Raw genomic sequence first — 23,061 nt, forward strand, 5'->3', positions numbered from 1 at the left:
AGTTGGTAGATTTTCAATAGGCCTCCTATCATATTTTTTTTTTTTTTCTCCTTCCCCTCCTCATTCTGGGAGCACAGCCAATCCCCAGCACAGCAGCTGACTTTCCCCAGAACTAACTAGAAATATTCTGATAGACTCTATTTATAGACTCAAAAACTTAGGACTGGAAGCAGCCAACCAAATTTTTCCATTCCTTGCTCCCCTCTGCTATCTATCTATCTGTCCTGGGCTAACCTAAATTTCAGCCTTCAGTGTTTCTCAAGGGGGTACTATCCTACCCAGAATAGGTACACCATCTGCACACACACCTCTTACACACCCTGTGAAGACCCTTGCACGTAATTCACTGAACAGGCTAAAAGAACAGGAATCCTCTACACTTATTTTATTGTAGAAAGTCTTCATCCTGCTTTTCTCTTCTGTGACTACAAACCAAAGTTGGAAAAAAATAAAAATTTCGGTAAGAGATTCTACCACCTGCAACTCAGACCTCTGCCAATTCAAGAGACCAGTTTGGACGTGCACACAATTTGTTTACTTTGACAAAACTAACAATCAGTAAGAGATAATTTTTTTTACTGGGTTTAAGCAGTGGAAGATAACCATCAGCTTTATTTTTGCTGTATCTCTTGCATATACATATACAAACACACATACATACATATATAGCTAATACCTGCAGAAGTCAACTAAGATTAGTCCCCATTAGTTCAGGCAGAGTACAAATATACAGCAAAAGAAAATCTGTGTCTCAAAGTAAGAATAATACTTGAGCTGACTCATCCTTGGACACATGACTCTCTAAAATTATATATTTACAATACTATCAGATTCTGTTGAGCCTTTCTTACAGCACATAATGTATCAAAACTGTAAAACATGAAATAGAAAGACGAGTGCACTCCAGAAGCAATACCTGGCAAATCTGATTTTTACTTAACCTTACAAATGTTGCTAGGAAACCCTACTCAATATTTACTTCAAGCCTTTAAAGAAACAGCCTAATTCATACTAAGCTACTGGTGGGAGCATTGAGGACTTGGCGGAGAAGCCCCAAACTAAATTTACTCTTGACATCTCACTTTCCTAATCCACAGACCTGACGTAATATAGAAACAGAATTAAGAGTTGGAGATGTAGTTACTTTACTTTTGCAAGTCGTGAAACAGCATGAGTAGTTTGGACACCACAGGCAGCACAAGGTAAGAGATGATCAAAATGTTCTGCTGTTTTGCTTGGTTTTGCAGACAAAAAAATTAAAAAATGCACAACACTAGTGCAAAATCTTCTACAAACAATAATAATTTAAAGCAGATAATTTAACATATCCTATCATTGACTCTAATGCCTAGCACAGAAGTACCTTGATCATCCCATGTGAAAGCACCAAAAGCTACACTGTAACAAAAAACAGTAAATAGAAAACATCTGTGTATTTGCTCTTCCTTGAAACTAAGTACATGAAACATCTACAAAAATCAGTTTCAGCTATTTCTTATAAACCTAGCTGATGAGACGCTGAACAGTGTTAAGTTTTAGTCATGAGAGACAAAACAACAAGTTTTCCAAAAATCTGGTAAATTATCTTAAACTTACATCCTCTTGTGGCAATATTTTCCTTATTCCTATACTTTTTCTCTCTTCTTTTTCACTCAACCCTATTTCATACTTTTCTGCATTCCTCAAGCTCATCCCTATTTGATCCCAAATATTTTTTGTCTGTTCACCATGAAAACTGTATTCATTTCAACTGACTGATTTGTCATGCCAACATCTGTATCACCTCTAAGTTTGGGATGAGCACATGATGGAAAAAAGCCAACATGTATTCCAATCAGCAGCAACACTTCCTATGGAGTTACACCCAGCAAGAGCTCAAAGGCTCGGGGACCTTGAGCAGAATTTGGAAAAGACAATAAACACCCATCCTGCTGGCACTGGCTCAGGGAAGCCCCCAGAAACACTTTCTGACCCCCACCATGCTACTGCCCCAAAGCACAGCTGGGGCTGCCATCATTTCACAGCTTGGAGCACATCAACTTTGAACATGAACTTGGCAGATGGAGGACCTGGCTTCTGCGCTGCACCAGAGTCAGCTTCATGGACCTTGCTATAACCTTAGTAAGATTTTCTTTTAATAAGCACAATATCAGGTGTTCATGCTGAAGCAAGCAGAACCTGAAGCATCTTGAGATCATGGAAAGGGCTAGTACAGGTGGAAGGACATGGAACGGTGGTGGAGGACATGGAGTGGCTTGTCCATCACAGGATGGAGGTTATGAAAATAAAAAACCCATGAAGCTCCTCTTAAGCTAGTAAATGAATACAAAGCTGATCTGGATCCTGGTATTATAGTGCGGATTCATTAGAAATTAAGATAAGTCTACAACTCTCTTTTTCCTCTATTTATCTTATAAATGGACTTAATGGCTGTAAGTCATTTACAATCCACTAATACATCATCTATTCAACTCAGCCTCATATTAAAATTAATTTATCAAACATCCGCAATATAAAACTAGCTTCAAATCAATAGGTTTACTTTACATAAATTTATTGATCTACAAAGTAGTTTTTTCCTGAAATAATAACTCTTAAGTTGTTAAATACGTCTGCCTAAGTCAGAGGCTTGCACAGCTGCCTATAATCAACACAATTGTGTTTTTCTTTACAGATTAGTATTTAAAAAATATTACAGTATCTGCAAGCCATATCTCTACCTTTCAGCTCATTGAAAAGAAGTGAAATTCAGAAATGAAAAAAACAGGATACAGCCTCTTTGTCACTTTAGTTTCATTTCCTACTTCCAGGATTTACTTCAGTTGTTTTTAAAATTTCTAGAGTGCTATGAAGGAAGAGCAAACAGGTTCTCTGCTCACTCTAGACACAGCCTATGAACAAATACATCTGCTGAAAACAGTGCCTCCTATTTTTCTGTAGGATAATTTCCTCTGCCTGTCACCCTGAACCCTTTTTTCAATTATAGGTGCTTGAGTTAACAGGTGAAAATGCAATTAGCACACAGGCAGAACCTACATTACAGGCAGGGCAGTACAACTGAACATCTATTGAGAAGAGTGGTTGGTCCTGAGGATCCACACTACTTCACAGGTGTCAAAAGGGTTATCCTCCAGGCCAGGTCTCACTGGTCCCATGTACAGACCCAGGGGCTGGAGTGCCCTAGGTGGTTCCTCTCTGTTTTTCATTCCCTGCTGGCTATGGAGGATCTGGATTTCCACTCCTCAGCTGCCTCCACAGCTCAGAAGATAGCAGCAACTGAAAGATTCCTTACAAAGGGAATTTCTGATCCAAATAAAAATGCTAACACAGACCTAGCAAGTTTGTTTGTACCCTGCTGCATGCAGTTAGCTCTTGTTTATGTTAGGAAAGAAATTCAGGACAATTTGCAGGCCAATGGCTGCAATTTTGATCCCAGGGAAAAAAAGAATTAAAAAAAAAAGTCAATCAGCAACTCACTGTTTTCACTTCTGTTTCTATATAAATTAGCTCCTCTGATTTCTTTCTTCCTTTTTAAAATAAAATGTTCACCCAAAACATTCGTCCTCCTTGCTTCTTCCAGCAAATGGGCTTAATATGGACTAACAGTCCTGTATCTCATTATCTGCATGTGCAGTTTGAAGTTCTCATTACCACATACTTAATCACTCAAAATTTTCAATGCCTAATTTCCCTTTCACTGCCAAATCTTCAAAAACATAAATTCCAAGCAGTCTCAAGAATCAGAAAGGTTAGTTGGGAAACAAGAGCAAATCAAGTGCATTGTTTCATTGCAACATTATCTTATGTCATGAGCTGGCAGCAGCCATAAAGCTCTGGACTACTTCCAATATTTACTTCCATACACTGAGTAGAAGCTGACACATCTAACCCCCCCCACTTTGTTCATCTTCCAGCCAGTTTACATGGATTCAGATCAAAATAAGGATTTGAAAATCCTCATCAAATCTATTTGAATCACTCTCTTTTGCCATTGTGTACCTGGAGGAAGAATATGGTAAAGCCATGCTTGGTTTGTGGTTTTACTGGATGCATTTTACAGTGGGACAGTCTGCAACAAAGGCTCGATGCAGAATTTTGACAAGCCAGTCATGTGCAGGAACTTTTTCTAATCCTTAAGGAATATTTATTAGCCAAAAATTCATTTTAATCATTAACTTAAACCTCAGTGCTAAAAACAAAACAAATTTAAAATGAAAATACACAGTGCCCCTAAAATCCAAGAAAAACCCCAAGAAACAGTGGAGAAGAACCTTGACCCCAGCATCCCACCAGGGCATCCCATCCTCTGGCTGCCCAGTTTGGGGTGCCCAGAGAGCTGCAGGAGCATCTGTCACATACAGCTTCAGAGAGGAGGTTTAGTGCCCAAGTGTACAGACAGGCCATGCACGTAACAAAGGACTATGACCAACTCTGGGACAAGACCACTTGCCAGTTATGTAAAATAACACCTGCAGTGGTCCAAAAGTGTGTCCCTAGGCAAAGGGGCTGGAACTGACAACGTGTCCTTGATCCTTAGACATGGCAAACAGAATACTACATTGTCTTCAAATGAGATTCTTTAATTTTTCCAGAAAGTTTTCACATACCCCAGAATCATCACCTTGGCAAAGTTTTTTGTTGGGTTTTGTGTTTTTTTAATTTATCAAAAAGTTTGGAAGTAAACAATGTTATTAGATCTAGCAAAGCAGATCTGAAGCTACCATTAGGGGAAGAGCTCCCTAACTGCTCTAATATACTGTACTCTCTCGCACAAATTTAATTTAGTTTAAAATAATGAAGCTGACAGCTCAGATAGTCTGCCTGGAAACAGTGCAAATTTCCCACCCACCTTCATTTGCAAGGTCTCTGGCACTCCAGTCTTCAAAAATGCTGAAGTGCATGACAGGTTTTTAGAGACATGCCTTCAGCAATGCTGAAAGTGAGATCTCCAACCTTTTGGAGCAGCACATATTTGAACTGAAGCCTCCTGAGGGAAAATAAAGGTTGCTGTCTTGATGCCTCCATCTTAAGGCATGCTTCCATGAGCAATTCCTTTCCTGCTCCCAGTCTGAGGGAGACCTGAAACCCAACAAGGAGCTGAGGTCCCATCAGGTCTGAAAGGCAAGTATGGGGAACCACGTGCAGAAGAGCCCTCTCCCCATCCTCAAGCCCACAAGCAGCACTAACAAAGAGCCAAAGACACAACCAATGATTGATTTTTCAAGGTGAGACGTTGCCAGAGTAAACTGGGGCTTGGTGGTTGTGAAACCAGGTTTCCAAAGGGCTGGGGAGAGCAGAGGGCTGGGTAAGGACAGGCCGGGTGACGCATTCACACGGGTACAGGGACGCCTTGCGCAAGCTGGCAGGGATGGCCGGGCCCAGGCAGCTGCCCACCAGGGCAGGGCAAGGAGCATCTGACAGACAGCACGGGCACTTCAGCCCCTTCTCAGCCCAGCAAAACTCAGGGGTTGCTCCTTTCCTGTACGGTTTTGACCCAAAGCTGCAAAACACAGCTTGAAAATTAATTGAGCAGAGAACTGAGTTGCCCAGAGAATTGCTCCCATCTCCTTGGGGTCTCCAAAGCCAAGCCTGGGATGGTTTCCCTACACACTCTGCCCCCACCCATTGGGGCAGGTGCAGAAGAAGAGCTGGCGAATGAAAGAAATGAAGTACTGCAGCAACAGGTTTCTCAGGACTGTGCTATCATGTTACCACAACACAGGATTCAGAAAACCATTGCCAAAAATGCTAGCTAGACCCTACAGCTCGGCAGCTGTGACAGCCAAAAGACTAGTCAGGCCCAAAGCAGTATTCACTTCCCAATTCTGACTTCCCAAACTCTCAGACCACTGATAGATTTATTTTGTAGGCTTAAGAGTGAATACAAACCTGAAATGCTTAAGCACACACAAAAACCGAAGGAAAATGTTCTCAGCAATCCCAAAGATTTAAAAAAATCTGCCATCTTTAATAATGTTTTCTGAATCTCTTTTTTGAGAACCTAATTGCTAAGGAAATGGTTTATAAAGCAATCACTTCTAGAAACTTGAGACAGCACCTTTCAAGAGCAGACAAAGAAAGTAAAGCAGAAAAGATCAATGAGTAACCAGTCTAAATTTTAGCTTGATAGCCCATTCAAAAAGTTGTTTCTCTTCCAGATGCAAGCAAAAAGTATTGTTTAGAAGAAAGAATGGAAATTAGTGAAGAGATATAAAAATTGCCAGAAACATTCACCAATTAGTCTGAAATTTGCTTTTTAACCTCAGGGCTGTAACTCTTTGATCTATTATTAATTATCACTAACCACAATCAGCAGCATACCCATGCAACTTAGGAGAGCATACAAATTCCTATAAGCCATTTTACTTATTATCCAAGAATACTGGATTCTGTTTCTCCTTGGATGTTCCAACCAAAGTTTACTTTTTTCTTTTTAAAGAAATACACCTTTATGTATTAACCCAAAGTCTCCCTACCTCCAGATATGAAATTTAAGCTGTCAATTTGTTCACACAGCTCACAGATTGCAGATTTATAGAAATTCAGTTTAGCAAACAACTAACATGTTCTGCTGTAACTGCAGCAGTTTCACAGTTTAAGATAAAGAAGTAAAATTCAAGTTTTTTTCCTTGTGTCCTAGCACCAACATGGGAATTTCTGCTATAATAGAGCTCAGTAAAGAAACACTGTCTTACAAAGGTATTTTTTCACATGCTGAAAGGATACAATCAGTGTTAATCATTCTTTTAAAAATCCAAAGCATCAGCAGCATGGTTTTGGTTTTCTGAAGCTTTTTTCTTTATTTGGGGGGAGTTCTATGGGTTGGGGAGAGCTGGTTTCTGTTTTAAATCCTTCAGCATTGATTTCAGTGAAGCAGAGAAAGACAACTGTCCCCAGATCACATCTTCTCAGAAAACACACACTGCTCAGATCTGGTAAACTAAGTTCATAAATAAGCCTCAGTTGCAAAACTAGAAAAATAATAAATGTATTTATTAAAAAACTTGGTCCTGAAAGTAAATCAAATCTCAAGGTTTTGTACAACTCTGAGGGCTCCTGAACAGAAAAATGCCTTTTCCTAAGGGTGGGGACACTCCCTATTTCCAAGTGTAGGCAGGGAGTGCCTCCTCCTACACATCTGCACAGCCCAGCACAGGAGAGCTGCCCCAGTTGCTCTTGCCAACGTTGGTACTGGAGCAGGCTGGTTGGGGCATCCAAAAAAGAAAAAAAAAAAAAAAGTCTCCATCCCAAACCAGCAGCAAAACCATTGCTGTCTTCTCCAGCAGCAAAACCATTGTGGCTTCAGCAGAGGGCTTTTGGGAGAACCCAAAAGACTTTCCCCTGCAGTTTGGGCTAGCAGGGCAGCAAGCAGTCAAGGGTGCATTCAATCATGCCCAAAAATGCTGCAAGGCTTTGGACAACTGCATGCAATGGAAATATTCCTCACTTTTCCTTCACAGATCTCTCTCACTCAGGAGATCATAGCTGTAGTAAGGTAACTCCTATGCTGAACACCAAGCACTGCAAAGCAACCAACTGCATGTGAAAACTTATAAAAATAGTAAACTTAGACATACTTAATACCTGATTTTCACACTCTCTTTTCAGTTTTGTCAGTTTTTATCACTCTTACACAGCCATAATGTAAGACACACTTGCCAGAGAACAAATTATGGTTCTATATTAATCCTAAACTGTGGAATTTTCTGACCTGTGAGAGATTAAATACCAAATCACAGTACTCTACATTTCTGCAAGAAGTTCTGTGTGAAATTAGTCCATTATTAATTCCAGCTCCTACAACTCTGCTGGGACAAATCAATACATACAGTTAAAAGACAGAAACTGCCTTTTAAAACCATACCCTGAAAATACAAGTGCTGACATTATGGCTTGACAACACATTAGCTTTTAGCAGAAATGTGCATGCAGGGTGTTTCAGAGGCTCCTTTCCCTTTCTGTCCCTTTGGTTTGTTATGTCCATGCCACTCACCAAGTTCCACTGACCTGCTGTTTTTTTAGAGCTTCAGAGTGACATGGATAAGGAACCTAACTGGCCCTCACATCCAACACACCCAAAGGGCAAAACCAGAGTCAGTACAGAGAAAGCATGGCCCAACAGCATATTTTTCCACTACAAAGAACAGAGTATTCAGGTACAAACAACACCCAAAAGCAACTCCTACTCAAGTTCAGCAAAGCACCAATATGTATCTAGAAATCTGATTCAGCTGAGCAAAGCACTTCATAGCAGGTTTGATTTCCATTAATGCCAAGTGCTGGTTGAGTAAGGACAGGTTATTGAATCACCACTTAACTTACTCCTCCTGCAGACAACACAAGTACTGCACAAGGATGGGTACCACTGCAGCAAGTCCTGTGCATGCTTACCTGCAGAACTGTAACACAAATCCCATAAAACAGGAGGGAAACACTCTTATACAGTACATAGTATGAACATTAGTGCCTCCCAGTCCTTACAAAGATCACAGAATGGTTTGGGTTGGAAGGGACCTTAAATACCATCTAATTCCACCCCCCCCTGCATGGGCAGGGACACCTCCCACTGGGATCCAGCTGCTCCACACCCCATCCATCCTGGCCTTTAACACCTCCAGGGAGGGGCACCAACAACCTCCCTAAGCAACCTACTCCAGTACCTTACTGCCTCTGTAGTGAAAAATTTCTTCCTAATATCTAACCTAAATTTACCCTCTTTCAGTTTAAAACCATTACCCCTTGTCCTGTCACTGTCCTCTCTGGTGTAAAGCCCCTCCCCAGCTTTCCTATAGCCCCCTTCATGGACTGGCAGAATGCTAAAAGATCTCCCAGAGCTTTCTCTTCTCCAGGCTGAACAGCCCCAACTCTCTCAGCCTGTTTTCATAGCAGAGGTTCTCCAGCCCTTCGATCATCTTTGTGGCCCATCTCTGGACCCTCTCCAGCAGGTCTGTATCCTTCCTGTGCTGGGGGCTCCACAGCTGTAGGCAGCTCTCCAGGTGAGGTCTCTCATAAACAGAGTAGGGAGGCAGAATCCCCTCCCTCACCCTGCTGGCTGTGCTGCTTCTGATGCAGCCCAGGATGCTGCTGGACTTCTGGGCTGCACACTGGTGGCTCATCTTGAGCTTCTCATCTACTACCACCCCCAAATCCTTTTCCCCAGTGCTGCTCTCTCTCCATTCTCCCCCCAGCCTGGATTTGTGCCTGGGGTTGCATCTACCCAGGTGCAAGACCTTGCACCTGGCCATGAGTAACTTCATTAGGTTCACCTGGGCTCACCTCTCTAGGCCATCAAGGTGCTTATGGATGGCCTGTCCTCCCTCTAAGGTGTCAACCACACAGCTTGGTATTCTCAGAGTATGGAAAAATCAAAATATCTTCTGCTTGCTAAAATCTGTGCACAAAGGTGAGCCCAGCTTTTTTTGTTTGTTTGATTTGGAAAACCATCAAAAAAAGGAATTATAGTGAGATTCTGTATCACCAAATATGATACAAAACCTAGGGAACAATTATTAACTATTTTCAGAATAAACTATGGCAAAGTGATTTCCTGCAGCCAAGTACTGCAAAGCTCAGCAGCATCAGCTGGCAATAGAAATGTTTTGGTAACATAGGACATGACTTTCACACACACACAAAGAAAGAAACAACCCTTAATACTGGCATACAGATTGCCAACAGAGCTCTTATTTCCCCAGATTTGGAAGATCACCCCATTTATGGAACACCATTTTGCAGCAATGTGGACGTCTCCCTGCAACAGCACAGGAGCCAATGGATGTGTATAATTTTAGGGGGAAATAAGGCATCAGAGCAGTCACATTTTCAAAAGATACTTTATACAGATTTTGAACCCCTCAACAGAAAGAGCAAAACAAAACAAACCACAAAAAGCAAACAAATAAACAAAAATCAAACAAACAAAAATAGGGCATCCTCAAGAAAATAACAACAAAGCCAGCTGTAAAATTACAAAGCTGTTCAATGCATGCTGGAAAGCTAAGGAGAACCTTTAATACTCCTGGCCTGGCATATTAATACTGACTTCTGAATTCTTTAGTGAGAATAAAGACATAGAGATGTAGAGGTCCCTATTGTATCAAGACTATACCCAGAGATGTTAAAAATCACACTGAATTATACAAGAGCCTACAAAAACAAGTTTAACTTTTCAAATTGAAATAACAGATTTAAAGCTATGATCTATGGTATGAGAGAATCATTAGCAAATGCAAAGTTTGCCCAGTAAACTTGTGGGAAACTAAAGGAGCAAACAGACTTGCTCAGCATGGAGAACATTTTAGCAGCCGGGTCTTTTTCCCCATAAAGTCCGTCAGCAAACAAACAGAGGTCAAGGCCATTCATAAATTCTAAAAATAATGTTTACCAGGCTTTTATCTCCCTGGCAGGTGTAATCCTGATAAGTGACTATTCTAGGTAATATTTAACATAAAAGCTTGTTTACAAAAATACTTGCAATGCCCTGAAATCAGATTTCAACCAGAATCATCCATTCAAATCAGCAAAGGTCACATGTAAATGAAGATCATGCTGTTGGGTTGTTTTTTTTCTGTTTTGGTTGGGTGGAGGGTTTTTATAAGTACAATGTATGAAAAAAATGCTGATTCACATTAATTGCTCAGGAACAGACATGCTTTAGAAGTCCCTAAAATACTGTCAATGTCTGATCAAAGATTTGACCATAAATCCTAAGAAGTCAATGAGTCTTCCAACTCTTTTTAACAGACATAAATTTGACTCTAAAATGCCATGAAACACTGTTGTGAAGAGAAACCTGACTGCCTGAATGACAACAAATGAAGCATAACTGTTGGTCAATGTAAACAATTTATGTTAAAACAGTAACCTTATAAAATAATAAGAAGCCAAACTTTTCTGAATTTGTCCCACTCTGGATTACACGAGTGGAAGTGGCAGAAAGAGACTCCAGGAGAAGCATCAGCCCTTTGTTTCCACCACAACTGCTGACTAAAGCCAGTATGTATGTTCACATACATGAGTTATATGGAAATTAGAGGATATATGGAAATTAGAGTAAAAAGGGACACTTGCAGAAGAAACTTTAGGTAAGACCTAATGCAGCAGAAAGGTCATCCTCTGAAATTCTTACTGTTGTTTCAAGCAGACATGACATTTTCCTAGGCCACTCTGAAATTTGCATAATTGGCATGATCATGAATCTTAGGCTGGTATCTGGGTTCAGATGAGCAATCACCATAAACTGAAATTTACCTGGATTCTTAGTGCAGGTTTTCATCAATGACATCACACAATCACACATATCTGCTTTTTCAAGCCCATTTTGCTATCATTTAGTTTAGAAACCATTATTTCTTAGAAATGTCATTCATGGAGGGTGGAATCTCTATACACACAGACAGACAGGTGTGATTCATCCTTAAAACACCAAACACATAAAATCTTTCAAAGACATATTCTGCATGCATATTAGCAGAACAAAAACTTTTAAAAGGGAAAAAGGGAACTTCATTTTTCTTAAGAGGCTCCCAAGCACCACAAGCTGCAGTCCTTATAAAGAAAGTAACCACCAACTAACTTAAAAAGCACTGTAACTGTGGACAGCTAATAAAAGTAACTGAAGGAGAAGAGATGTGGTTGACAGTAGGGACCTGGCACAACAAATAAAGCAGCAAGCCATTTTATTTGCCTAAATTATGTTTACTAGACACTATCAGCAAGTATAACTGACTCAAGAATGGTGATATACCAATAGGGAAGAAAAAAAAAAAGTTACAGTAATACTGTAAAAGAATGATTCTCAAGGTTAATAGTCATCTTTATTACCAACCAACCACTCCTTTTCACCATGCAAACTGCAAGTCAGTAGCAGTCTAAAAAAAGGTACAGTGTTGAGATTCAGAAAATAATCCTGCCAAAACAAGACACATTCAGTGCTGGTTATCTCTTGGCTTTAGAAAACTATGTAGCCCATTTTTCCGTTCCCAGGAGTCTTTGCCTATGGTAATTTATACTGCTGCACAAGTAAACCTGAAAAATTATAAAGACATTCTTAATGCCAGATACTTTAAAATACTGCAGACTTTGAAGGGTTAATCATATGCCCTAGAAGTCTGCAAAGTGTATGATGCCTGATACGGTTGACACGTCAGGATAAAAAAGAAACCTGACTGGAAGCAACCAAGTTTTGGTTCCACCTTGGGATGCTGGGTCTGACAGGGTATTAAACAATATGTATTCTGTTGTGATTTTATTGATGTGTTGTATTACAACACTTTGGAGCATGAACAAATTTGGACGATTTCCACTGTTTTAGCCAGAATGCAGCATGGGAAAGAAAAGCAAAGCAAAGATCAGTTTGAGTTTCATTACAAAGAGTGAGCTTCTACTTAGGTGACATCAGATGTTGAGTCTTCATGATTTCCTCATCCTCAGACAAGTATCTGAGTAGGCACCTATGCATTCAAACCTGTACTGATAAAATGACCTCTACCCGAAACTTGTGAGGGCTGTACACAGGTCCCCAGCTGCATCTGTTAAGCATTAAAGCCACTGCCAAGCAGATTAAGAGCAATATTTAGTTAAATAATGGGGCTGAGTTAAGAGATTTCAATGATGACATGTGCTAATGACATCCAGAAGAACCTGGACAAACTGGAGAAGTGGGCCCAGGTGAACCTCATGAGGTTCAGCAAGACCAAGTGCAGGGTCCTTCACCCAAGTCAGAACAATTCACACTATCAGTACAGGCTTAGGGATGAGGTTTTAGAAAGCAGCCCTACAGAGGAGGACCTGGGGGTGCTGGTGGAGGAAAAGCTGGACATGAGCCAACAGTGTGTCTGTTTGCAGCCCAGAAGGCCAATGGCATCCTGGGTGGTATCAAAAGAAGCCTGGCCAGCAGATGGAGAGAGGAGATTCTGCCTCTTTTGTTCTGGTAAGACCTCACCTGGAGTGCTGCATCCAGCTCTGGAGCCCTCAGTACAGGAAGGACATGGACCTTCCAGAGGAGGCCCATGAAAATGATCAGGGGACTGGAGCACCTCTCCTGTGAAGCCAGGCTGAGGGAGCTGGGGTTGTTCAGTCTGGAGAAGAAAAGGCTCCAGGAGACCTAGTAGGGACCTTCCAGTACCTGAAGGGGCTACAGGAAGGCTGGAGATGGACTGTGTGCAAGGGCCTGGAGGGAAAGGATGAGGGGCAATGGTTTCAAATCACATTGATTGGATGATTTTTAAATACTAGACTGGATGTTAGGAACAAGTTCTTCACCATGAGGGTAGCAGAACAATGGAACAGGTTGCCTAGGTAGGTGGTTGCAGCCTCATCCCTGGAGATATTCAAGGTGAGGCTTGAGGAGCAACCCAATCTGGCTGAGGGTGTCCCTGCTCACTGCAGGGGGGTTGGACTAGACGGCCTGTAGAGGTCCCTTCCAACCCAAATTATTCTATAATTCTAATCTGAACAACAGATCGGGATGCCTGAAGTGTTGCAACCAGGCAGATCTCCATCACCTGAACAGAATTCCACATGTGCAGTAATAGCTCTGAGCACTAAAAATTTCAAGATTTCAATCCTGCAAAGTAACAGCTACACTTGCCTGCATATACTACCAAGATACCAGCTTAGAGAGGGAAGACAGAAAAGTGTCATCACACCTGTGTCATCATCAAACATGGTGACACAGCTTGCCCATTTACTGGTCTAGCAGTAATAAATGAGAAGAGCTACCATGGACTAACACCCTATCAGAAAGCACCTTCAAAACCTTGAGAGAAAATCATTCAAAGCACAACTACTGATGACAACAGTGCTCCTTCCAGCATTTATTTCCCTCCATTGCAAATGTCCCTGCAACAGATGACAACCTTGACTCAGAGTAAGCAGCATTTATCCACGCAAGAGCTCTCACAGCTGGCAGATTCTACTTGCCCAAGTAACAGTGCTCAACTGCTCAAAGGCAGTAAAATATTGGGTCTTTATTTTCAGGCATCAGTCTTCTGGTGAACTCCTTTCACTATATATATAATGCAATTTATGAAAATTGTATCAAGTAAAATAACCAGAAAATAGTAACTTCATCTTCCTCAGTCCAAGGAAGCACATTTAAGCCAAGCCTGGATGCTAAATATCCAGCTACATGCACTGTTGAGCAAGAAGGTAGGATACAGCCCTTTCAAACTGAGAATGAAATATTAAAAAGAGGATTATTGAGAGACCACATTTGAAACAGTCAAAGAAAAAGTGAAGTATGGCCTGCAAAATGATAAGGAGAACGTAGAGATATTTGAGATATGAGTATAAAATGAATAAATATTTAAAGTCTTTTTTAAACTCCTGGGGAGCAAGGGTGTTTTCCCTCCTCAAAAGCATCATTATTTTAGGTATTATGGTTTTCACTGCAATACTTTTTCAGAGATATTTAGCATCATTCAAATATGGAAAACACTCCAAGAATTAGGCAGATGTTTCATTCACTGAGGGCAGTTGCATAGCTAATGATGAGGAAAAAAAAAAAAGATTTAGGAAAGGTAAATGCAAATTCTAGTAAGGATTATTTCACTGAGCTTTAGCACAAATCTTTGGTAAGCCTGTCTGTCACAAGAAGAGACCATGTAACTATTCTAACTCAGTCATGCTGTCAGATAACTTGCAATATTGAGTATGAAACTTTATAGTTTATGAAAGTAAGCATCCTTTACGAGATACATGAACACCTGTTTGCCATTGAAGTACGTGCTTCCATAAGATCAGCCAAGAAACACAAATGCAAATGGCACTTGCATATTTCTCTTCCACCCAAAGTGAGGAGATCAGTTTATCCATTTATCTTTTTCAAATGCGTCAAGTTTTAACAGCCCTCCTCCTTCTGGAGGCATTTTTCTATATATACAAACCAAATGTTCCTACAGTTAAAAAACAGAAATAATATGTTGCCACAGGCTTGTAAGGTTTAGTTTTTAAACTTAACCAGTTAAAGTCCAGTGCAAACTTAAAACCATGAATCTTTACAAAAAACAATCCCCGACACTCCTATCTTCATCTATCCTATCTTCATCTCAACATTTCATCTGAGGTACAACACATTCAAGTACCAGCTAAGAAAGAATAACCATTATAGGACACTTGAGAGCAATTTCACTAAGCTCTCATTATGGGAAAAACAACATTTATAGTAATAAGAGATCTATAGTAATAGAGCTACACTTTCAAATCTAATAACAATAGAATATAACATGTTCATTTTAAATACTAAAACCAGCACTCTCTTTTTATTAAAGGCAGAGTAAAATACAGCAAGAAAACAGCAAATGGAATGATAAGAACTGAAATGCAAACAAAGAATTACAAGCAATGCATCAGTTTGAGAACTACTGCCCTGGTCCCCATTCTAATTCACACCTTTTTTGTTAAATGCGAGGGAAGGAGGAGAGAAGAGAAAAAAAAAAAAAAAAAAAAAAAAAAAAAAAAAGGAAGAAGGGGGGGAGGGGTGGGGAAGAAGTAATTCGCCTGCTCACCTGGACACGTTTTCTGGAATGTACTCTAGAACTGGATACCCATCACTTCTTCTGGATGCCAACTCTGAATGTGACTTCCAGGTCTCCACTAGCGTGCTGACGGGAGGGAAGGAGCTCAAGTGCTGAAACGCCTGCTCTCGAGCAACCGGCCGCGACAATGATATCGTGCCTTGGGCACCGATCCTGTAGTGAAACGACTGTCCTCCTGAATTCACACCCACAATGGCAGAGGATGGTATGCTGTTTTCTTGGTAATAGCTGCCATCGTCAGGCTCCTGCTTAATTCCCACAGGCAGGCCTGGATTTGGAAAACTGCTACCTTCGCAACTTCCATCAAATGAAGAAACAGGTGGTCCTAAAATCCCAGAAAGAGAGTAATAGTCTTTGTCATCCATAAAAGAAAAATACGAGCCATCTGTAAATGGGAAAGGATTTACTGTTTGATTCCCTTTAAAAGAGGCACCAGAACAAGGATGCTTGGCTGACTCTTGCTTCACTGGTACTGAAAAGGGGGAATCGGAGTTTATTTTGCTGCTGTCACCAATGCAAGCGCTGCCGAACGAACCATCTGGCTCAGATTTTATGAACTGAACAAGGTTGATCTGACTGTTGTTGGAGATGGCATTCTCCATTTCCTCCATCTTGGGAAAGGCCAGTTCTTGGGCACCCTTGTCTTTCGTTTCTGGACTGGGAACAGCATCTTGGCTTCTGCTAGGTCCTGCCGGTGTGCCAGAAGCTGGGAACCCCAGGGCGTTATTTACAGGGCTACAGATGGACGATCCCACAGTGCTAACCGCCGGACTGGAACGAGTGGACCTATTATTGGCGTTGGAAGGGCTGGCAATGCTGCTCCTCGAGTTCAGGTTTGCAGGACTGGAGACAGAAGATCTCATGGTGATATTATTGGGACTGGAGACTGGAGATTTCACACTGCAGTGACTCGGAGGACTAGAAATAGGCGACTTCATGCTACTTATAGGGCTGGAAAGAGGAGACCCAACGTTGCTGACGTGCGCGGGGCTGTGCAGCATAGACCCTCGGCTCTCAACGTTGGGCGAGCGTGACAAAGGGGTTCCTTGGCTGATGGGGCTGTGTACGGCAAAGTTCCCGAAGTTAGCAGTAGTTGAGGACACAGAGTTAACTCCAGCAGGACTACACACTGAGGAAGCCATATTCTGAGGGCTGCAGCCTGGAGGGCTTTTCTCTTGACACATGATAGGGCTTTTGACAATAGCATGCATGGCACCACCGTTCACAGAGCTCCCAGAGTCCGACATCAAAGACCTCAAGGGCCTGCTGGTGCTGTGGAGGGGAGAAGAGCAGTGGCCATTCTCCTTGTAGAGCTTCACCAGCTGTTCCACGTTCTGGTAGATCTTTCCCGGGCTTCCCTGGTTCTGCTGCTCATAGGGGTAATCAGCATCTCGAATCGAATCCATATATAAACCCATGGATTCAGCCACTGTTGCTGAAAGCTCCTTTGATTCCGTTTCGGTTTTGATCTCAGAGGGCAAAAGACCAGGCTGACTGCTGTCTTGCTGCAGGCAGGAGAGTAGCTCAGGTTTTTCTTTATTATTTCCTTGAGCACTGCTGTTGGCAAAAGTGCTGGCAGCGCAGCTTACGTTTACAATCTCCATATAGTTACTGTCATCAGTCTGCTCTCCAGAACCTACAGAAGAATACTCCACAGACTGAGAAACTTGACCCCACCGTCTCTCCATATCTAAGCCTTCTGGGTAGCTGTGGTATCCTTTTGTCTCCATAACTAGGAAAGACACAGAAAAATGAAATAAAATTAATAAATGGCAGGACAGTGCGACTTCCTAAGGAAATTTCCTCATTTCCTAAGGAAACAAGGCATATCCGCTCACTCTGTCTATCCTCCTCTCTCTGACTGCCAGTCCCATTTCCCTGACCCATCCATCATCTCTCAACTATTTGTCCAATTTCAATCAAACCGAGAGAAAAGGTCTCCCAGATATGACAGCCCTACGGGTTCCAAGAGAAAGCAGTCAGAACAGACCCAAATTATTTCTCCCTGCCCTGCTCCAAAAGGAACAGCTCAGCAATGCCAGCACAACCAGCACCCACCCTTGCCAGCCCCAGCCCCAGGGCTGATGCCAGCAGCACCACGGGCTGCTCCTCACCCACAGGTCTGCAAGGGAAAAAAGGGAGGTAGACAGCAAGGAAGAAGGGGAGCCAGAGAGGTCCTCAAAGGAATCCACAGTGATGCTAGGCAGGACATAAACTCTTTGGAAACTGCTTATTATAGCTCTGCTCCTCCAAATATCTTCCACTGCCAAGCTACTGGGACAACAAATGAAGGCAGGCTGGGGGGACAAGAGGGTTTCTCTTCATCATCCAGCATAATACCAGATGCTTTAGAAGGAAGGAGCAGTTCTGAGGGGCTGGGTGCTGGTCTGCCCCTTCACAGCTACACAAACTGCCTGTACAGCCACCTGAGGAGATGGGAAGGATGGGCTAAGCAGGCAGAGAAGCAGTGCAAAAGTTAAATGGGAACACTTCTGACAGAGAGGAAGGGGATCGGGCTAGGCAGGGATGGATGGCTGCTAAATGGATCCGTAACACTGCAAACCTCCCTGGCAGACAGCAAGAAAGTAAACCTTGTTCTGAAACAGACCCTAAAAAATCCCTCACATCCCAATATGCCACTCTCTTCAGACAAAGGCAAAATGCATGACTTAGCCTGCGTTATTCTGCAAACCTCGTCTAAGTAACAACGAATTTATCTATTTTCTTTAAGAAATTTGCCTATACAATAATTAGACTGTAGAAACTCAAATACCAACAGTTACCGTATCAGTACTATGCAAATATTTTTCTCCTTTCAGAATCTGTTAATTTTCCAGTATTTAATTCAGTGTTTAACCCCTTTAAACTACTTTAAAAATCTGGTTTTCAAGAATTCTAAAACCAAACAAAAGCCCCTTGAAATTAACAACAAATATTTTTTTGCCCTTACTTACAACTATGGCTCTATTCCTACATTTTCCTCCAGCATAAATTTTACTAGATCATCATGTGTATCAAATCCACATATTATTAGAGCCCAAAATTTCCAGACTGAAGTGCCTGCTTTCACATTAAGTTACACCCAGACAATCACCTGCTCCTAATTTAAGTGCTGAGCAAGTCTAATTCATAGAGAAATCAATTGCAGCTGTGAATGAACAACATTTCTGAAAATTAAGAAACTTATTGAAGACTTAAAATTATGATGCAAGCAAATTTAAAGCCTCAGAATGATGGAGTACCAGGAAACCTCAGTTATAGGCCTAACATTACAGTGGGGCACAAGCTTTGTAGCAACCTCTCCCCTGGCAATAAATTTCAATCTTCATACATAATCAATAGGCTAGCATTCTTTAAAACTTCAGCAAATAAAAATCTGGGTCACATGAAGGAAAAAAAAAAAAAATTTAAAAAATGCCCTGGTCCTGCACTTTTAGAGATAGAGGCACTGGTAAATATATCAGAGAGGATCAAAAAACAGAGAGATTAATTATGGCCTGATACAAGTTCAGTTTAAAATGACAGATATAAATCTCTAAGAATGCATCAGCGAGGAGACGTTTTGGGACTGCTGGTTTCTGTCATCTTCGAGCTCCTCAGTGGATATTAGAATCAAATAATCACCTCATGGGTTGCTGACAATATGCGGGTTTGGTTTTGTTCTTCTAAGCAGAACTTACAATGGCTTGACCAGCATAGTTATCCACAGTACCTGCACTTCACCAACTGCACAGATATACCTTTTTACTAACTTTCACCAAGTGAATTTGACTGTCGGGTAAAACATCCACAGACAATGACAGAAGCTAAAGGATATTAAACATCAGAACCAAGACCATCTACACCTGATATTTTGCAGCAGGAAGCTTGTATTACTAGCACAGCAGTTTCCCCAGACCCACCCCCGCCAAACATGTACTCAAGACACCGTGAGATGTATTTCACCCCCAAACACATCAACAAACACAGCCCTCTGCAGTACTAGTCTCCGATCAATCAGGCATGAAAACAGTTTCGCAGCAACAGTCAAATAAAAAATCAAATGGTACCTGGTATCCCTGCAACCAAAAGGTCACCTAGCTACAGGAAAATCTGAAGTAAATCCAGTTCCACAAAAACTAAACCGATGGCTCAAGCGACCACCCACTTCTTATTTCCAGGTGTTTGCCACCGATATTTTCTTGAAGTTACACTGCCTGCGAGCCGCTTCTCCGACAAAAAACTGCCCAGGGGACCAGAGTTTCATCGTCACCGATGGGCTGAGGTTTTCCGCCCCTCTTCTCCAGGGCAGGGCGTCTGCCGGCCGCTGTTGCCGGCGCGGCGGACCCCGGCACCGCGGAGCCGGAGGCGGACCCCCGCGGCGGGAAGCTGCTCCCTCCGCCCTGCCACACACACGCGTGTTAGCAACCACGCAGGCAGCGCGCACCCTCTCTGCCCTCCGCTATTTAGAGCATCACCGCAGGTCCCGAGGAGAGGGCACCGTTTTGCACACCCCACAGCCCCCCCAAACCGCCCCCGCAGGTACAATCCGGATTGTCACGCGTGGGGGAACCCAGCAGCGCCCGTCAGCTCCCTCCCTCCCTTCCTTCTTCGCAGGGGCCCGCCGAGGGTCGGCCCTAGGAGGGTGTTTTACTGAGAGCCCAAACCCGCTTTCGGCCGAGCGCGGCTCGCCTGCTCCCTCCCGCTGCCCGCACCCCCAAGAGGGACAGAAACGCGTTTTTTTCCAACACAAACGCCACCCCCACCACCACCACGGCGCAGAGGGTCTGAGTTATCACCGTGACACCCCCACCACGGACCGTTCGGGGAGAAAAAGGTGTGGGGGGGGGGAGGGTGGGTGCAATCCCTGGTGCCAAGCTCCGCCGTGCCCCCGCCCCGCCGTGCCAGCCCCACCTCCCGCTGCGGGTGAGGAAGAGGAGCTGCGCACCCCCCGCTCCACCGCCGTCACCCGCCTCGGCCTCGGCCCCGACCCCGCAGTACCTGTTGCGGCGGGGCGCGTCCCCGAACCCCCGCAGGCGCGGAGGGCGGCGCGGAGCGGCGGGGCGGGCGGCGCTCAACACTCTCCCCCCCCCCTTCCCCTCCTCCGTCTGCCTGCCCGCCCGCCCGAGGCGCGCTACGCCGCGCCGCCCGGTGTCACGGAGCGGCACCCGGGAGGGGACGGGAAAAGGTGCCAAGTCCTTTAAAAACATGTCACATGCCCAGATAAAGTTCAAGTTTACGTCCCGCCCGCCGCCCGCCCTCATTGGCGGCCGAGACTCGGAGCGCCGAGCGGCTCGGGCCAGGCCGCCGCCCCATTGGCTGCGGAGCGCCGTCAGTCACCCGCCGGGCGACATGACTGATACAAAGTTGCTGCGACACAGGCTGGAAAACGCATCTCCTTAAAGCCGCAGGGGCCGCCGCGGCCGCGCAGCCCCGCGCAGCTGCCGGGGGCGTCAGAGACGCCGGGGGGTCGGGTTCGCACCTGCCGCCCAGCCCGAAGGTGCCCTCGGGTAAGGGTGGCGGGGCGGCAGGCCGGGGCCCCCCGCGGGCAGGTGAGGTGCGCGGGGCGCGGCCGCCCCCGCCCGGTGCCTGCGCCGCGCCGGCGGCAGGGCCGGGCATCGCCTCTCCGCCGGCCCGGGATTTCCGCCTTTCAGCAGCGCATGAATGTGCGCGGTACCGATGCAGGGGTGACTTAACTGGAGAAATAAATAAATAAATAAATAAACAGAGTGGAGCGGTGGAGCGCAGGAGGGTTCAAGGACTCGTCCTCCGCTATCCGCCGGGCTGGCTCCGCTCTGCTGCAGCCGTGCATCCCGACGGGTGTCCCCGCCCGCTGCCTCCCCCCACCTAGGGGCAGCGAGAGAGGGCCGCCGGGACAAGCCCCCCAGCTCTGTGGTGCTGCCCTCCCTGCGATATTCCCCCCGGTGTCCGCGTCCCGGCTGCAGGAATACTCTTTTCCCAGAGAAGGAAGGGAAAAAAAAAAAAAAGGAAAAAGAAAAAAAAAAAAGAGAGATTAAAGAAAAAAAAAGACGCCCAGCAAACTTTCAGGCGATGCGCTCCCAACTCGCTCCGTAAATACCACCCCCAGCCCCCGGCGAGCGGCAGCCAGCCACTGACGCACCCTCCCAAACGGCCCCTGCCGAGCCCCGATCCTGGCCCCGAGCCCCAGGTGCGCCCCCGGCCCGGCAGGGACAACTCCGTAGCCCCGCAGGGTGATAGAAGTGCCCCCAGGAGCGGAGCGGGACGGGGGGCTGAGCCCGTCGGGGGGCAGCAGCGCCGTGTATCGCTCCTGGGCACCGCGCACCTTCCCCCGAAATCGCCCCCCGCGCGCAGGCATGCGCGCAGCTCCGCGTATGCTCCGGGGAGCGAGATTGGTATTCAATAGTCACAGCGAAAGCGCACAACATCCCCAGGATTTGGGCTGTCACGTGCCCCTCTCGTTTTCATATTCTGCCAAATATCGACCCGCACCCGCCGCCCCGGCGGGCACGGGCTGAGGCGCCGGCGGCGCTACCCGCGGAGCAGACTCCGCCGCGCTACCCTGCGGGGCTGGCGCTGCCAAGCAATGGACGTGTCCTTCCCGCGAAGTTTTCACTGATGGGGACGGGACTGGCCGTGACCTGGATACGCCGGCTGCTGCTATGCCGGACACCCGTCCGGGACCCCGCCGCCCCCCCCTACCCCGCTGCCCCACGCGCAAAGGTCCGCGCTGCACTCACCTCCACTACGACATGGTGGCACGGCGGGAGGAGGCACGGCCCCCTGTTACTGCCAGCAAACCATCCGAGCACCCGCACCGCCAAAAAAAAAAAAAAAAAAAAAGTACACGCAGGAAAGGCCGGGAGCAGGGCCGGGCAGCGGGCAGGGAGCTGCTGGCGGGGTGGGTGGCAGCGGGCTGCGGCGGAGGGGTGCCCGCGGCTCGGCGCGGCGGGGCGGACAGCTCCCACCATGGACGCCTAGGTGGGTGGGTGTTCCCGCGGGTCACACCCTCACCCGCCGGCGGAGGGGAGCGGGGGGTGGATCTAGCACCGGGAAGGGCGGGGGGATTTTGGGGTGGGGGGAGGGAGAGACACCCTCCAAAAAAGAAGGAGAAAAAAAAAAAAAAAACGAAAAAACCCCCAACTTATGTCATTCCAGGTAAAACTCCCATCTGCGCCACCAAGGAAGAGGAGGGAGAGTGGCGAGGGTGTAAACTTTTTCTTTCCCCCGTCCCCCCCGGTGCCGCCCGGTCCCTCGCAGCGCCCGGCGGCCGCGCCGCCCCTGCCACCCCCTCCCGCGTTGACCGCCCCGGCGGCTCCCGGCGGCGCGGCGCCGCGGGGTTTCTCACGCACGGAGCCCGCCGCCGCGGTTCCTGGTTCGCGGAGCTGCCGGAGGAAGGGAAGGAGGGCGGGCGGCAGGGAGGCAGGGCGGGCGGCGGGTGAGGAGGAGGAGTGTCTCCCCGAGCCCTTCCCCAGGCGGAGCGTCTCTCCCGGCCCCGGCGGCGGCGGAGCCCCCCGCCCCTCCGACCGCCCCTCTCGGCCCCCGGGCGGGCGGCGGGGAACGG

The 23,061-nt window shown here is 45.5% G+C and overlaps 1 protein-coding gene across 3 annotated transcripts in view; it reads right to left on the bottom strand.

Moving 5' to 3' along the window:
- NR3C2 (nuclear receptor subfamily 3 group C member 2) overlaps positions 1-22,476 on the bottom strand; it is a 211,145-nt gene extending 188,669 nt beyond the window's left edge. For 2 of the 3 annotated variants that reach the window (XM_030450454.1, XM_030450456.1), the window contains exons 1-2: positions 20,520-20,577; positions 15,510-17,271 (exon numbers count right to left, since the gene is read on the bottom strand). In XM_030450454.1, the coding sequence (XP_030306314.1) occupies positions 15,510-17,269 (1,760 nt within the window). In that variant the 5' untranslated portion in view covers positions 17,270-17,271; positions 20,520-20,577. Of the gene's footprint in view, positions 1-15,509; positions 17,272-20,519; positions 20,578-22,237 lie in introns of those variants that run through there. The other variant, XM_030450453.1, reaches the window with a different exon arrangement.
- Between the last annotated feature and the right edge of the window lie 585 nt (positions 22,477-23,061).

This window comes from Calypte anna, chromosome 4B (assembly GCF_003957555.1).
Source record: "Calypte anna isolate BGI_N300 chromosome 4B, bCalAnn1_v1.p, whole genome shotgun sequence".
In the NCBI taxonomy this organism is placed as follows: domain Eukaryota; kingdom Metazoa; phylum Chordata; class Aves; order Apodiformes; family Trochilidae; genus Calypte; species Calypte anna.